The sequence below is a fragment of the Balaenoptera borealis genome (assembly GCF_965194805.1).
Source record: "Balaenoptera borealis genome assembly, chromosome: 4".
NCBI classification, from domain to species: domain Eukaryota; kingdom Metazoa; phylum Chordata; class Mammalia; order Artiodactyla; family Balaenopteridae; genus Balaenoptera; species Balaenoptera borealis.
In genome coordinates, this window is record NC_138861.1 from 122,815,132 (window position 1) to 122,832,490 (window position 17,359).

Sequence of the window (17,359 nt, forward strand, 5' to 3'; positions counted from 1 at the left end):
TATGGTAATTCTATTTTTAGTTCTTTAAGGAACCTCCATACTATTCTCCATAGTGGCTGTATCAATTTACATTCCTACCAACAGTGCAAGAGGGTTCCCTTTTCTCCACACCCCTACAGCACTTGTTTGTAGATTTTCTGCTGATGCCCATTCTAACTGGTGTGAGGTGATACCTCATTGTAGTTTTGATTTGCATTTCTCTAATAATTAGTGATGTTGAGCAGCTTTTCATGTGCTTCTTGGCCATTTGTATGTCTTCTTTGGAGAAATGTCTATTTAGGTCTTCTGCCCATTTTTTGATTGGGTTCTTTGTTTCTTTACTATTAAGCTGCATGAACTGTTTATATATTCTGGAGATTAATCCTTTGTCCATTGATTCATTTGCAAATATTTTCTCCCATTCTGAGGGTTGTCTTTTCGTCTTGTTTATGGTTTCCTTTGCTGTGCAAAAGCTTTGAAGTTTCATTAGGTCCCATTTGTTTATTTTTGTTTTTATTTCCATTACTCTAGGAGGTGAATCAAAACAGATCTTGCTGTGATTTATGTCAAAGAGTGTTCTTCCTATGTTTTCCTCTAAGAGTTTTATAGTGTCCGGTCTTAACACTTAGGTCTCTAATCCATTTTGAGTTTATTTTTGTGTATGGTGTTAGAGAGTGTTCTAATTTCATTCTTTTACATGTAGCTGTCCAGTTTTCTCAGCACCACTTATTGAAGAGACTGTCTTTTCTCCATTGTATATCCTTGCCTCCTTTGTCATAGATTAGTTGACCATAGGTGCGTGGGTTTATCTCTGGGCTTTCTATCTTGTTCCATTGATCTGTGTTTCTGTTTTTGTGCCAGTACCATATTGTCTTGATTACTGTAGCTTTGTAGTATAGTCTGAAGTCAGGGAGTCTGATTCCTCCAGCTTCGTTTTTTTCCCTCAAGACTGCTTTGGCTATTCGGGGTCTTTTGTGTCTCCATACAAATTTTAAGATTTTTTTGTTCTAGTTCCATAAAAAATGCCATTGGTAATTTGATAGGGATTGCATTGAATCTGTAGATTGCTTTGGGTAGTATAGTCATTTTCACAATATTGATTCTTCCAATCCAAGAACATGGTATATCTCTCCATCTGTTGATGTCATCTTTAATTTCTTTCATCAGTGTCTTACAGTTTTCTGCATACAGGTCTTTTGTCTCCCTAGATAGGTTTATTCCTAGGTGTTTTATTCTTTTTGTTGCAATGGTAAATGGGAGTGTTTCCTTAATTTCTCTTTCAGATTTTTCATCATTAGTGTATAGCAATGCAAGAGATTTCTGTGCATTAATTTTGTATCCTGCAACTTTACCATATTCATTGATTAGCTCCAGCAGTTTTCTGGTGGCAGTTTTAGGATTCTCTATGTAGAGTATCATGTCATCTGCAAACAGTGACAGTTTTACTTCTTCTCTTCCAATTTGTATTCCTTTTATTTCTTTTTCTTCTCTGATTGCCGTGGCTAGGACTTCCAAAACTATGTTGAATAACAGTGGTGAGAGTGGACATCCTTGTCTCGTTCCTGATCTTAGAGGAAATGCTTTCAGTTTTTCACCATTGAGGATGATGTTTGCTGTGGGTTTGTCATATATGGCCTTTATTATGTTGAGGTAGGTTCCCTCTATGCCCACTTTCTGGAGAGTTTTTATCAGAAATGGGTGTTGAATTTTGTCAAAAGCTTTTTCTGCATCTATTGAGATGATCATATGGTTTTTATTGTTCCACTTGTTAAGATGGTGTATCACATTATTGATTTGCGTATATTGAAGAATCCTTGCATCCCTGGAATAAATCCCACTTGATCATGTTGTATGATCCTTTTAATGTGTTGTTGGATTCTGTTTGCTAGTATTTTGTTGAGGATTTTTGCATCTATATTCATCAGTGATATTGGTCTGTAATTTTCTTTTTTTGTAGTATCTTTGTCTGGTTTTGGTATCAGGGTGATGGTGGCCTCATAGAATGAGTTTGGGAGTGTTCCTTCCTCTGCAGTTTTTTGGAAGAGTTTGAGAATGATGGGTGTTAGCTCTTCTCTAAATGTTTGATAGAATTCCCCTGTGAAGCCATCTGGTCCTGGACTTTTGTTTGTTGGAAGATTTTTAATCACAGGTTCAATTTCATTCCTTGTGATTGGTCTGTTCATATTTTCTATTTCTTCCTGGTTCAGTCTTGGAAGGTTATACCTTTCTAAGAATTTGTCCATTTCTTCCAGGTTGTCCATTTTATTGGCATAGAGTTGCTTGTAGTAGTCTCTTAGGATGCTTTGAATTTTTGCAGTGTCTGTTGTAACTTCTCCTTTTTCATTTCTAATTTTAGTGATTTGAGTCCTCTCCCTCTTTTTCTTGATGAGTCTGGCTAATGGTTTATCAATTTTGTTTCTCTTCTCAAAGAACCAGCTTTTAGTTTTATTGATCTTTGCTACTGTTTTCTTTGTTTCTATTTCATTTATTTCTGCTCTGATCTTTATGATTTCTTTCCTCCTGCTAACTTTGGGTTTTGTTTGTTCTTCTTTCTCTAGTTCCTTTAGGTGTAATGTTAGATTGTTTATTTGAGAATTTTCTTGTTTCTTGAGGTAAGCTTGTATAGCTATAAACTTCCCTCTTAGAACTGCTTTTGCTGCATCCATAGGTTTTGGATCATCTTGTTTTCATTGTCATTTGTCTCTAGGTATTTTTTGATTTCCTCTTTGATTTCTTCAGTGATCTCTTGGTTATTTAGTAACGTATTGTTTAGCCTCCATGTGTTTGTCTTTTTTACATTTTTTTCCCTGTAATTCATTTCTAATCTCACAGTGTTGTGGTCAGAAAAGATGCTTGATATGGTTTCAATTTTCTTAAATTTACTGAGGCTTGATTTGTTACCCAAGATGTGATCTATCCTGGAGAATGTTCCGTGCGCACTTGGGAAGAAAGTGTAATCTGCTGTTTTTGGATGGAATGTCCTATAAATTTCAATTCAGTCTATCTGGTCTATTGTGTCAATTAAAGTTTGTGTTTCCTTATTAATTTTCTGTTTGGATGATCTGTCCATTGGCATAAGTGAGGTGTTAAAGTCCCCCACTATTATTGTGTTACTGTCGATTTCCTCTATTAGAGCCGTTAGTAGTTGCCTTATGTATTGAGTTGCTCCTATGTTGGGTGCATATATATTTATAATTGTTATATCTTCTTCTTGGATTGATCCCCTGATCATTATGTAGTGTCCTTCCTTGTCTCTTGTAACATTCTTTATTTTGAAGTCCTTTTTTCCTGATATGAGTATTGCTACTCCAGCTTTCTTTTGATTTCCATTTGCATGGAATATCTTTTTCCATCCCCTCACTTTCAGTCTGTATGTGTCCCTAGGTCTGAAGAGGGTCTCTTGTAGACAGCATATATATGGGTCTTGTTTTTGTATCCATTCAGCAAGCCTGTGTCTTTTGGTTGGAGCATTTAATCCATTCATGTGTAAGGTAATTATCAGTATGTATGTTCCTGTGACCTTTTTTGTAATTGTTTTGGGTTTGTTTTTGTAGGTCCTTTTCTTCTCAGTGTTTCCCACTTAGAGAAGTTCCTTTAGCATTTGTTGTAGAGCTGGTTTGGTGGTGCTGAATTCTCTTAGCTTTTGCTTATCTGTAAAGCTTTTGCTTTCTCCATCGAATCTGAATGAGATACTTGCCGGGTAGAGTAATCTTGGTTGTAGGTTCTTCCCTTTCATCACTTTAAGTATATCATGCCACTCCCTTCTGGCTTGTCGAGTTTCTGCTGAGAAATCAGCTGTTAACCTTATGGGAGTTCCCTTGTATATTATTTGTCGTTTTTCCCTTGCTGCTTTCAATAATTTTTCTTTGTCTTTAATTTTTGCCTATTTGATGACTATGTGTCTCGGCGTGTTTCTCCTTGGGTTTATCCTGTATGGGACTCGCTTTGCTTCCTGGACTTGGGTGGCTATTTCCTTTCCCACGTTAGGGAAGTTTTCGACTATAATCTCTTCAAATATTTTCTCGGGTCCTTTCTCCCTCTCTTCTTCTGGGACCCCTGTAATGCGAATGTTGTTGCATTTAATGTTGTCCCAGAGGTCTCTTAGGCTGTCTTCATTTCTTTTCATTCTTTTTTCTTTATTCTGTTCCTCAGCAGTGAATTCCACCATTCTGTCTTCCAGGTCACTTATCCGTTCTTCTGCCTCAGTTATTCTGCTATTGATTCCTTCTAGTGTAGTTTTCATTTCAGTTACTGTATTGTGCATCTCTGTTTGTTTTTTCTTTAATTCTTCTAGGTCTTTGTTAAACATTTCTTGCATCTTCTTGATCTTTGCGTCCATTCTTTTTCCGAGGTCCTGGATCATCTTCGCTATCATTTTTCTGAATTCTTTTTCTGGAAGGTTGCCTGTCTCCACTTCATTTAGTTGTTTCTCTGGGGGTTTATCTTGTTCCTTCATCTGGTACATAGCCCTCTGCCTTTTCATCTTGTCTGTCTTTCTGTGAATGTGGTTTTTGTTCCACAGGCTGCAGGATTGTAGGTCTTCTTGCTTCTGCTCTCTGCCCTCTGGTGGATGAGGCTATCTAAGAGGCTTGTGCAAGTTTCCTGATGGGAGGGACTGTTGGTGGGTAGAGCTGACTGTTGCTCTGGTGGGCAGAGCTCAGTAAAACTTCAATCTGCTTGACTGCTGATGGGTGGATGTGGGTTCCCTCCCTGTTGATTGGTTGGCCTGAGGCAACCCAACACTGGAGCCTACCTGGGCTCTTTGGTGGGGCTAATGGCAGACTCCAGGAGGGCTCACCCCAAGGAGTATTTCCCAGAACTTCTGCTGCCAGTGTCCTTGTCCCCACGGTGAGCCACAGCCACCGCCCACCTCTGCAGGAGACCCTCCAACACTAACAGGTAGGTCTGGTTCAGTCTTCCCTGGGGTCACTGCTCCTTCACCTGGGTCCCGATGCGCACACTACTTTGTGTGTGCCCTCCAAGAGTGGAGCCTCTGTTTCCCCCAGTCCTGTCAAAGTCCTGCAGTCAAATCCCACTAGCCTTCAAAGTCTGATTCTCTAGGTATTCCTCCTCCCGTTGCCAGACCCCCAGCTTGGGAAGCCTGACGTGGGGCTCAGAACCTTCACTCCAGTGGGTGGACTTCTGTGGTATAAGTGTTCTCCAGTCTGTGAGTCACCCACCCAGCAGTTATGGGATTGGATTTTACTGTGATTGTGCCCCTCCTACCATCTCATTGTGGCTTCTCCTTTGTCTTTGGATGTGGGGTATCTTTTTTGGTGAGTTCCAGTGTCTTCCTGTCGATGATTGTCCAGCAGCTAGTTGTGATTCTGGTGTTCTCACAAGAGGGAGCCAGAGCACGTCCTTCTACTCTGCCATCTTGGTTCAGGGCCCTCCTCTCTTTTGTCATTTAGTTCATGTCATCTGTTTGATATTAATCCTTTGAAATTTATTGAGATTTCTTTTATGGCACAGCAGGTGTTAAATTCTTGTAAATGTTCCAGGTATGCTTCAAAATAATGTGTATTCTGCTACTGTTGAGTATGCTGTTTCATAAATATCTATTAGTTCTGTTTGTTAATTCTGTTGATCGAATCAGTTATATCATTTCTGACTTTCATCTGCTTAATATGTTAGTTTCTAAGAGAGGTGTGTTAAGTTTTCCCACTATTATTATGTAGTTGCATATTTTTCTGTATGATTCTTTCAATTTTTGTTTCGTATATATTGAAATTATGCTACTAGATATATGCAAGATTAGAATTGCTATACCTTTCTGGTAAGCTGAACTATGTATCACTGTGAAGTGACCTTTTTATCGGTACTAATGCTTTTTGCCTTAAAGTCTGTTTTATCTGATATTAATATAGCTACATCAGCTTTTCTTTAGTTAGTATTTTTCTATATCTTTTTTCATCTTACTACTTTTAACATTTCCATATTCTTATGCTTACCTAAATCCATGTAGCTATTTTTTAATCTAGTCTATCATTATCATTTTACTGTAGTATTTAATTCATGTATATTTATTGGAAGCATTGATATGTTTATGTTCCACTTTGACTGAATTCCATTTCGATATGTAGTATTTATCATTCCATTATAATATTTTCTAATTTCCATAATAGTGACTTCTTTGACCTGTGAGTCATTTAGAAGTATATTTCTTGATTTTCTTTTTTTCTTGCTTTCTTTTAGATTGGTTTTTTTCATTTTTTTCCTTTTATTAGTTTCAAAGTTAATGTTTTATTTTAATTTTTTATGGATTATCTTAGACATTTTATCATAGTCTAAAGTTAATGTCTCCACTCCTCCTGACCAACTCAAGGATCTCAGAAAGCTTTAATATCAATCACTTTCCTCCTGACATATATGCTGTTGGTGTTTGTATGTGTATTGTTCTATTTTTTTCACCCACAAGACAGACATTGTTTTTGTAGCGTTATACAATCAATGTTTGTTTATACTTAGCCAGTAACTTACCACTTTTACGATTATTACTTCTCCCTGAATCTCAGGCCTTTTATCTGTGACCACTTTCCTTTTATCTAAAGTACATACTACAGAGGTATGTTTGGAACTGTTTTTTTTTTTTTTTTTTTCTTTCATATTAATTTTATTAGTAATTATAAAATAAAACCAGTTTATGAAAATAGTTCCCTTTTCAAGATATAGGAACTACAGTCTTTGCAAAATATACGCACCCATAATTGTTACAATACATATCCTTATATATACCTTGGACATTATAAAAGTATTTAAGAGTCACACCCTGTAAAAGTTGGGAGAAGACACATTTTCTCCAACTTTGGTCATATATTGTGACATTCAAGCACTTAAACCACACTGTTGAAATAAAACATGTCTCTAGTGTACAGGCCCAAAGGGATTTAATTTTCAAGGTCCCATAGGTTCTTTTGTTGTGCAAGGTAAAGAACCAGGAGAGGGTTCCCTGAGAGTTCATTTACCTTATATAGCTCAAGCAGTGGTTTACTTTCCATGCTTAATCATGGAACTAAAGGAGGGATAAATACGGCCATGGAAACCCATCTTGGGCAGGGCCCCTTAGCATCCCTAAACATGGAGCATGTCTCCTACAAGAGGATGTCTAACCCTTGAGCCCTAAGACGCTCTAATTCTATAATTATCTAACATACTTGCAAAATGATGCTTTTGCAAATCTAAACTCTAATATTGCAGATTAGGCTAAAGTTATAAAGATAGTGTGACTTTCCTAAATAGACTTCATTTAGGATTTGTCTGGTGGGAAGCACTTGGGAAGATCAGCAAGCCAAAAATTTCCTCTTGGAACTACTGGAAAAGATCCTTTTCTCACCAAGGCATAAACCTCAGAAGCCCAAGTTCTTTCTTACTTTGGAAGAATTGTGATGAAACAGTGGGAAAGAGCCTATAATCTTTCAAATCTGTAGGCTTAAGATAAGAGCTCTGACACAGTAAGAGCTGGAGACCATTATAGCCTCACCAGTAAAGGGTTCACTGTGACAAAGAGCCATCTGCGTGTACTCTCTACTTCCTGATTAACCTCCCAAGTTTTCCTAAATATTACATTCTCTCTTTAACTGCAGAATACTGGCCTGATGAAGTTCCAGACATAAAATGTGTTGTTTGAATTCATGATGTTAGTATCATGGTGCAGAACTGACACTTAATATCATACTGATATACTAGAATTTAACAGTGATTTTTTTTTTCCTATTGAAGAAACTACAAAAATCAATCGACCATGGATTCACAGGTCTTTACATTTACTATATAACATGAAGCATTATTATATATAATTCCATAAGGGAAAAAGACTACAAAAATAAGTTTACTAGGATTACTGTATTTTAAAAAGTAATTTTAAAAAAATATACTCCAAAATCCCCTAAGTATTTGGTTTAGAAGGTAAGAGAGGTATCTTAATAGGGTGAACCATAAGGAACTATGGTTTTTGTAAGTTAAAAAGGTAAAATCTCATCAATTTCTTATGGTTCAACCTAATAAAGCCCTGAGAAAATTTTATTTGGCATCACACCATAAATTCAAAGAGAATTTATAGAAAATCACATTTCTAGTATAGGGAAAACACTTGAGGATGGAAATGTGCACACTGGCCATGCCAAGATTTCTTTCTTAAGATTTTTAAACACCTTAACTTAGAAAGTTAACAAAAATTTAGTGCAGTTTCAAAAAAACAGAGGACAATTAGACTTACAGAATGTAGCTACAGATGCTAATGCCACTAAAACAGAAAACTATTAGCCAAATTTGGTGATTTAAAGATTTTTTTTTAAGTTTATGTATAAAAATTTCAGCATTAAAGTGAAAAGGCACAAATATGGGTTAAAAGAATGACAATAATTTATAAAAGCCTTGAAAATAAGGCTAATTCATTTGTTTTATTAATACCATTAAGTAGGCACCTACTCCAGGTTTCAGCTTTGGCCTCCTGAATGGGATTACATTTCAAATGAATTCTCAACACAACACTAATTATACAGCAGCATTATTATCAATAAGTTTCTTAGCCTCTACACTGCTAAAAGAGAATCTAAAATTTCCTCCCACCTATATCCCATCAGTACCAAAAATACACTTTTAAAAATTACATATATTTATACTTGAGTCATAAAAAATTGTGCAGTTTTTCTTCAACTAATGATGTGTTCTCTTACCAAATGCCACCCCAACAACCAAAGCCAAAAAATAACTGACACACACAAAAAATAATAATTGCTACACCCAACTGACTGGCTATCCTCAACTAATTAAAGACGTACCATATTCAAAAATGGTACCTTAACTATGAAATGTATTGAATATAGTCAATGAAGTAAATGCAGATTTTCCAGGTGTGTATGCGGGTGGTATGTCTCAACTGGGTGATGGTGTACTTTAAAGAAATACACATTTCAGCAGTGATGCTTTATTTGGAGCTCTGGTACCATTTACGAACGGCTGCTCCAATGCTACTGGCTACTACGCATAAGGAGCCACCCACGGTCCACCACGACGGCACATCAGGAAAGAAAATAATCTGAAAGATAAAAGCAAAGACTACATCCATAGTCTTCATTAATGCTACTAGCCCTGCTTTTTCTATTTGAATGGCTTTTGCGAGAAACACCTGACCTCCCAAACCAAACAGCCCAATTAGTATGAGAAATAGCCTGTCCAACCCACAGTGCGGCAGACTCCATTCTCCTAATATAGAAAGGGCAATGACGCACTCGGTAAGGCCAGCGACTACATAATACCAAATGCTCAACACGTAGTCCACAGATGTCCCTATTTTCCTTAGGATAACTAAAGTCACGGCAGCAAACACAGCGTGTACAAGTGCTGCGAAAGCACCCTTCAGGTGAACTGAATAGTCTTTATCCGTCTCCACGACTTCGGAACCAAACAGAAATGGCGGCCTCACGATAAGGATCACTCCGGTGATTGTGAATGCGGTGAAGACAGCGTCCCAAGGGCTATACTTTTCCTTGAGAAATATGCAAGCAATTATAGACGTAAACACTGGACAGCTAAATGAGATAACCGTGGCATCAGCGAGGGATGTTGACTGGTAGGCGTAGTATAAAAGGATCATGGCACTAGAACCAAGGACTCCTCTGAGAAGGAGGAAGATTCGTTGACCTTTGGGGCCTATAAACCCAGTTTTTCTGTATATTAAGCAAGGGATAATGATTAGCATTTGGAACACACATCGGAATGCACTAATTTCTACAGCGTGGATGTCTTCCACTTTTTTAACAAATAAAGAGCCCACTGAGAAGAGGAACGCAGACAATAATGTGTAAAACAAGCCAAGTCCAGGACAGGGTGCTTTCTTCTCAGCTTCCTGCTCCGCGCGCGAGCCGCACGGCAATGAAGGACACTGCCAGCACCCGCCGGGGCCGGGCGTCTCCGCTACCTCGGTGGCCGCCGACTGTTGCCTGGAGCCCGGGGGCGGGATGTCCACCAGCGGCAGCCCGGACTCCAGCCGCTTGGCGGCCCCAGTGTCGTCCACGGGCCGCATCGCCCAGCCGGCGATCTCCCCGCGGCCACCGCGGCGTCTGGCGCCGGCAGCCGCGGCTCCCTGGAACTGTTGATGTTTATTTTTAAATACTTTTATTTTGCATGGTTTCCCCTCCTAGCATATTAAAGCTATCTTTTCACTGTCTTCTAGTTTCCACTCTTGCTTTTAGGTAGCTATCTATAAATTCATTGTTATTTCTTTGAAGGTAATCTGTCTTTTCTCTCTGGCCATTTTAAAGATCTTCTGTATGTCTTTTGTGGTACCTAGTTTTACTGTGATATTTCTAGGTATGAATTTTTATTAATTTATCCTGCTTGAGTATTATGGGAATTTTGATTACTGTCTTTCTCCTGGTCTAAAAGTTGTTAGTCATTATCTCTCCAAATTTCTTCTGCTTCCTCAGCTTCTTTCCATCTAGGACTCTGAATATATGTTAGAGGTTTTCCATCAGTCCTCTGTGTTTCTTAATCTCTCTTCTATTTTCCATACCTTTGTCTTTTTCTGTTGCATTCTAGGTGATGTGTTCTGATGTATTTTTCAGTTCAAAAATTCTGTCTTTAGCCAGAGCTAATATTTTATCAAATATATCCAATGCACTGAATTTAAAATTTTTATTATGTTTTTTGTTTCTTGAAATTGTATTTGATTCTTTTTCAATATGCTTGTACCTTTCTATAGTTCCTTGCTCTTTACTCATACACTCAACATTACTCTTCCAGTTCTTTAAACATGTATATTTTGTAGTATATATCTGATAATTCCATTACCTATAGGCTTTTGTAGGTCTAATTTTACTATCTGTTGTTTCTGCTTTCATTCATTGTTTCTTTTTATCTTACGCATTTTGTGAGCTTTGACCAGGAGCTCATATTTCTTGGTATTTTATAGGTGACAGTCTTTGAAACTTGGATTGAAATCAGATTCCTTTAGAGAAGATTATGTTTCATTCCACCAGTTGCCTGAGAAAACCACCAACCTGGGCTCATTTGTAAATAGTTTATTTAAAAATAATTATCAGCTAGATGGGGCTTCCCTGGTGGCGCAGTGGTTAAGAATCTGGCTGCCAATGCAGGGGACACGGGTTCAATTCCTGGTCCAGGAAGATCCCACATGCTGCAGAGCAACTAAGCCCGTGCACCGCAACTACTGAGCCTGTACTCTAGAGCCCACGAGCCACAACAACTACTGAAGCCCACGCGCCTAGAGCCCGTGCTCCACAGCAAGAGAAGCCACCACAATAAGAAGCCCATGCACCACAACAAAGAGTAGCCCCCACTTGCTGCAACTAGAGAAAGTTCACATGCAGCAATGAACACCCAACGCAGCCATAAATAAATAAATAAATAAATAAGCAAATAAAATCTATTAAAAAAGTAATACCAGTTATCAGACAGAGGTTTTGCAGACCTGTGGCTTCAAATTTGCAAGGGAAAAATTTTTGTTCTCCTCCTTGAAGCAGCATGTTTTGCCACAGAAAATTTTCCTGGCAGGTAGGGGAAGAAGATGAGAATATATTTTTAGCTCACCCCTACACTAAAAGTGCAACCTTTTAGGATCTCAGTTTTATGCAGGGGGGAGTCTCCTCTTTTACTTCCCTCCTGGGTAAGCCTTTGGTTTTATTTCCTATCCTCGCATGTTCCAAAATAGTGAAAACCAGTTTCAACTCACAGTGTTTGGTAAATACACTCAAGGCAAACGCTAGCCTCTGTGTTAACTTTCTGGGTTCCAGCTTTTACTTGATTTTTGTCTTCTGAGTAGTCCTTCCTTCTTTGCCATTTCATTGATATATTTTAGAGATTTTAACACGCTTTTCCAGCATTTTTAGTTGTTTTCAGCAGGAATGTTGGTCAGAGCATACAGTCTTCCATACTGCTAGAAAGAGAAGTCTACCCTTTAGGTTTTTGGTGGCTTAGAAGTTGCCTTCTCCTTCTCCCTTTTCATGCAGTTCTAAAATGCTAACAAATGGCTGTCACCCAAACGTATCTAACCAAGCTGCACAGTTGTATTACTCTCCAACCAGATTTCTTTTTCTCCTTTTATTTACCCATTTCGACCACCAATCAGTGCAAGAGGTAATATGGTCAGAGTTGATGTGTGGTGTTGCTCAGAAGAGGGTGAAATGGTGGGAGAGGCTGGATTGTCATTGCTGGGGCCTGATTAGAGAAACTTATTCTTGTTGTTCTATGTTGGAGACCAGAATATATTTTCTCCTAAAAACAATGTGGTACATAATTTTGAATGTAGATGAAAAAGTATTTTTAGTATAATTATTCATGTGCATATGAATTAAATGAGCTCTGTAAACTTGCTTATAAATTTAACCAACCATTAATTAAATTCCAACAAAGATAATTTAAATTGAGCATTTAGAATACAGTCGTGTGTGATATGCTTTGAATAGTTCATTTTTTATATATTTATGTCTTATTCCTCTAATTACGTTGTAAACTTCTTGACAGTAGGAGTCATCTCTTTTACCTCTTTATGCTTCCCCACATCTTCAAGCCTAAGGATTCTCACTAGTTGGCTTGTCATTTATTACAAAGGTGGCAGCCAGTAGACCATGGAATACCTTTGGAGTTCTTTTATTTTCCCTAATTTACCCCCTAATAAGTATACTGATTGTCCAGTGAAAAAAACTTAAACACAAATGCCAAAAGAAATGGGGCTTTGAATAATCCACTGACATGCTTCTTTCTAATGATGGCTGACTTGCCGATTATTCTATAAATCAGCTATTCAGCTAAATTCTTAGTCATTAATAGAACTAAAGTATTCATATGCCAAAATCAAACACAGAGTGTATGAACACATAACCATTCGGCTATGTGTGTGCATGTGTGCCTTAGAGTGTATGATTCTAACTTATTCTAGAGTTATCTGTTTGCATGTTTGATTGCTTTTTCTGGTCTCTTTCTATTTGATTTTTGAAGAAAAAATATATGGGGGACGTTAAAATAGAAAAAATAATTCATAGATAATAAAAAATATTGGGAAACATTCATTTTCCAATTTAGAAATAATGTATAGCTCACAGAGCATCACAGTCCAGGGGGGCAAAAATCAATATGTGTTAAAATTGAAAATGGTTCTTTTATAAATGAAGCTGACCAAAATTTTCAGCGGGACTGTTGCCTGAAGGAAAATTTCCTGGGCTTCAGCCTCTGTTATGCCTAACAATGAACCATACAAGTCTAGACAGATGGTTGGATTCCATAGTGTTTCTCATGTTACAATATTTTCTTCCTATTGTCTCTCCTGAATTCTACAGGGAAAGGGGGAAATGCTATAACTTTCAAAAAGTATAAAGAGTATCTTTGGTATAGTTTGGGAAGTTACAAGTAATAAACATTCATTATCTTGGGAATCTCTTCTTCCTTTTTAGACATGCTTTCTTGGTTAAAATTTGATTGCTTATGTTGAACAGTATGATTTAGCTTCCTTACTATCTTTATCGCTAGAAATAGAAGATGTATTTATGTCTTTTCTCGTCTATGTTCCCTGTCTCAAAGTACGCTAACATCATCTATTCAGTTTTGAGCTATGGTGAGGCAGAAATTTGGGACTCATCCTTAAGACCGTTCGTAGCCATCCAACGCCAATAGTGCGTATACTCCCTAAACAGTTCTCAAATCTGTCCAATTTTCTATATCTCTGATATCATCACTCTGGTCCAAAGTCCTTGTATCTCTCACCTGGATTATTGCAATAAGTACCTAACTGATCTCCCTGCAGTCACCCTCTTCCTCCCCGCCCCCTTATACACAAACAACGTTCAAAACAGAATGATCATTCCCAAATGTAAATCTGGTTGTGTTCCTACTGCTACCAGTAGTTTTCTGTGACTCTTAGGGTAAACACAAAATTCCTTACCTGGCACGCAAGGCCCTTCACAGTCCCTGCTTACCTCTCCAGCATCACTTCATGTCAGCTTTCTCCTTTTATGTCTAGTTCAGCCAACCTGACCTTCTTTCATTCCCTCTATATTTCCTTCTCCGTTAGGACTGTTCCCTACCATTTTAACTTCATTAAGCCCTGTTCCTCTTTCAGAGGTTAATTCAGGCATCACATCCTCAGAGAAGCCCCCCTTGACCTGCCCTATCCTTACCCAAATGCTTAGGTCAAGTCCTGTTGTTTGCCCTCACAAAACCATGTATCTTATCTCTCTTTCACAGCACTTAGACAAAAGGAAGAGATTTATGATCCTGTGCATCAGGAATTAGGGTTTCAAGTGAGGAAACAAAAGCAAAGAAGAATATTTAGTAATCAGCCTCTAAGATTCAAGCCCATACTTCTAGCCCACAGAGAAAAGTATACATAAATATATTATACTTAAGGGTTCTGAAAAAAGCCAGGAATTTTTCAGTAAATAAATACCAGATATTCTTTAGTCTGTCTGTTCTTTAGATAGACAACCTGGTCTATCTAAACTGCTGCTGAGCATGTAATTTAAGACCTGGAAACATTTTAACAATTGTTCCCAACCAATCCCCTCAAAATATAGATGAGAAAAGTGAATCTCAAAAGTGAAACTCAGAGGTCTCACAAATAGTTAATAGTAGAGAATGAAGTGGAATTAGTCGTTGAGCACTATTATGTATATTAGTTTTCCTATTTCTAGGTCTTCTTTTCTTTACTACATACTCTCTCTGCTTAAAATATTAACAGAAACAAAGCAGTTAAAATTTATAATGGAAGACTACTGTCTACCCTAAGAGGATGATACAGCACTAATAAAACATTACTATAAGCCTTTAGACAAAGGGGTGATATGCGATTAAAATTATATTATAGTGCAGTTTTATTTCTTTGTGCATGAGCTCTTTATATTTTCTTTTTATACCTCTCTTTCTATATGAAGTCCTAAAAAAAGGATCCTGGGAAAGTGAACTCCCTTCTTGATTTAATTTAGGACTTGAAGAAAAGTGAGAGTCCTACTCACCCGTAACTCATTCCAAGCAAAGTTTGTTCTTAACTTTCTCATCCACCAACTGCATTTCTCAATTTCCATACTAACCTTCCATTATAGCCACCATCTCCCTTTTTCAGGGAATGGTGGTAATGGGCCATCATTGCTACATGGCCTCTTGCTCACTCTAGTCTACTGATTAACTCTCTGACCAGCCCTTACTGTTCAGTTCTTTTCATAGAAAGGCAAGCTAATGGTCAGCTTGTACCACAAAACATTGACATAAACACTTGAGCTAAAAGGGACACTGAAAACCATTTAGTCCAACAACCCAATCCATGCAGGGATACTCTATGAAATATCTTAAACAGAAAAGAGATTAAATTTATATTTATGTTTAAATGCTTCCAGTAACTAATTTCATGACTTCACTTATGTGAATGCTCTTTCAAGTAACAAGACTGTTGTATGAAAACTCTGCTTGTGTTCTTCATCAACGAATACATGATTGTCTTCATGAAACAAGTCTGTTGCATCCTAAAACTTTGCTTTGGCACTTTTATCTGTGTGTGTGTGTGTGTGTGTGTGTGTGTGTGTGAATGAAAACCTAAAGCATAGCGAGGATAAAATTCAGGTTAGAATGAAAATTACAGAGTTTAGATTTCACAGCTCATCCTTCATTTTCTGTTCCTGTTAAGTCATAGAATAGAAAAAAGATAGAAAAATGCTTTCTTGCTATTTCAAATTCAAAACCAGTTTCTTAAAGTGAGGCCGTTGTGTAGCAGAGCACATTTTCCCCAACACCAACACAATAATTCACTGGTTTAATATTTTTAATGATTACTAAAACAGTAAAATATTGTGTTGCATGGATCCGCTAGATAACAGAGGGAGTAGATCATTCATATATCTGTTGTACTTGCTTCCCTTTTAGAGTCTCTTGCTTTGGTAACAAGATTCTACATGCCGTACAAGAGTGTCACAACCAGACAGCAGCTCCACTGTCTATTCTGGCAAATTCAGAAAGAGAATAACTTCCTTTGTTTTGTTTACAATGTACATTCTTTAATAAAAGGAAAACAAGCAAAATGATTTGTTAAACTACTATGTAGAAAATAGATAAACAACAAGGACCTACTGTATAGCACAGGGAACTATACCCAATATATTGTAATAACCTATAAAGGAAAAGAATCTGAACAAGAACATATATATGTGTGTGTGTGTATGTATGTATATGTGTGTGTATATATATATATATATATATATATATATATATATATATATGAAATTGAATCACTTTGCTGTACACCAGAAACTAACACAACATTGTAAATCAACTATACTTCAATTAAAAAAAAAGATTTGTTAATCAAGAGACTTTTCAGTATTTGTCAGGCATTTTTGTACAGCTAGTGGGTTATTTTGTTCCTGAAATTACTTTGACTACAGTAGCTCATTACAGTATACTCATATTTATATAAGAAGTCTCTCAGCTGTATATGTGTTAAATGGGATATAAGTAGATCTATCCATATGATAGATCTAGGAAATTGGGTTTTCTGGGATTACATTTTTTAATTTTATTTGGCAATGTGCCTGGCAGTGAAGAGCTTTAAGTTTGGCATCTGTCATTGCCTATTTTGGTCCAAATTATATGATGCTAAATACCATAAAGAATACTGCACAGGGGAAATCAGCAGTGGGTTATGAGAGTGGTAAACTTCATATTACCATGTGCTTGTGTCTGAATATTAGAACTGTTAGCCAGATGCTTCCTGCAGACTTCCAGAGAGGCAGAAAGTGTGGTGCCACTGGGATCCAGAGGCACTGATATGAGGTATTCAGAAGATACATGAATCATAGGGTATATTCATTTCATTTGGCTCCATGTGATTCCACTGACTTCACTGTGGGCAACCAGGTCTGCACCAGGACCCTTTCCCTTCTGCTCTCTGATGACTTCGAGGTGCTGCCCATCTAGACCAGGCCCTGCAGTAATTTCACACACTCCCCTAAGAAAGTCCTCAGGGGCTGTCATGTATTTTCATGTGTTTGCTCTATTATCCCTCCCTGCTTGAGTCTTACAGATAATTGATGATGCTTCAGTTAATCATCTTTCCCCCTCTTTTGTTCACCAGGTACCTCAGGCTTGAAGGGGCTCTTTTATTGAGAATCGATGTCTTCTCCTAGGTAATTGATCACCGTAGACCCAGGGACACTCGACTCATCATCGAGGGAGGGTAATCATCATGAATAATCAAAAAGCTGTAGCTGTGCTACTGCAAGAGTGCAAGCAAGTGCTGGACCAGCTCTTGTTGGAGGCGTCAGATGTGTTAGAGGAGGACAAGAGGGAGGACCAGCGGTGCAGAGGTGAGGTCCTGATGGGAGGTGCCGGGGGGAGTGGGGAGCAGCAGATTTGCTCTCCTTTCCCCTGTCTGAACAAC

General features: G+C 37.7%; 1 protein-coding gene, 1 long non-coding RNA gene and 1 pseudogene across 8 annotated transcripts in view; 2 read left to right on the top strand and 1 right to left on the bottom strand.

The window, feature by feature from the left end:
* ALPK1 (alpha kinase 1) overlaps window positions 1–17,359 on the top strand; it is a 127,236-nt gene that overhangs the window by 49,849 nt on the left and 60,028 nt on the right. For 5 of the 6 annotated variants that reach the window (XR_014243798.1, XR_014243799.1, XR_014243800.1 and 2 more), the window contains exon 3: window positions 17,106–17,285. Coding sequence is in view for 2 of the 6 variants with exons in the window: in XM_082389610.1 (XP_082245736.1) it covers window positions 17,165–17,285 (121 nt within the window). In the remaining 4 variants the exon portion in view is untranslated. Of the gene's footprint in view, window positions 1–17,053; window positions 17,286–17,359 lie in introns of all 6 variants that reach the window. The other variant, XM_082389611.1, reaches the window with a different exon arrangement.
* LOC309627616 overlaps window positions 1–17,359 on the top strand; it is a 111,933-nt gene that overhangs the window by 19,008 nt on the left and 75,566 nt on the right. The window lies entirely within an intron of this gene.
* LOC309627571 (solute carrier family 35 member G1 pseudogene) lies at window positions 8,341–10,057 on the bottom strand (annotated as a pseudogene). Its single transcript has one exon. The product of its transcript is annotated as a solute carrier family 35 member G1 pseudogene (transcript).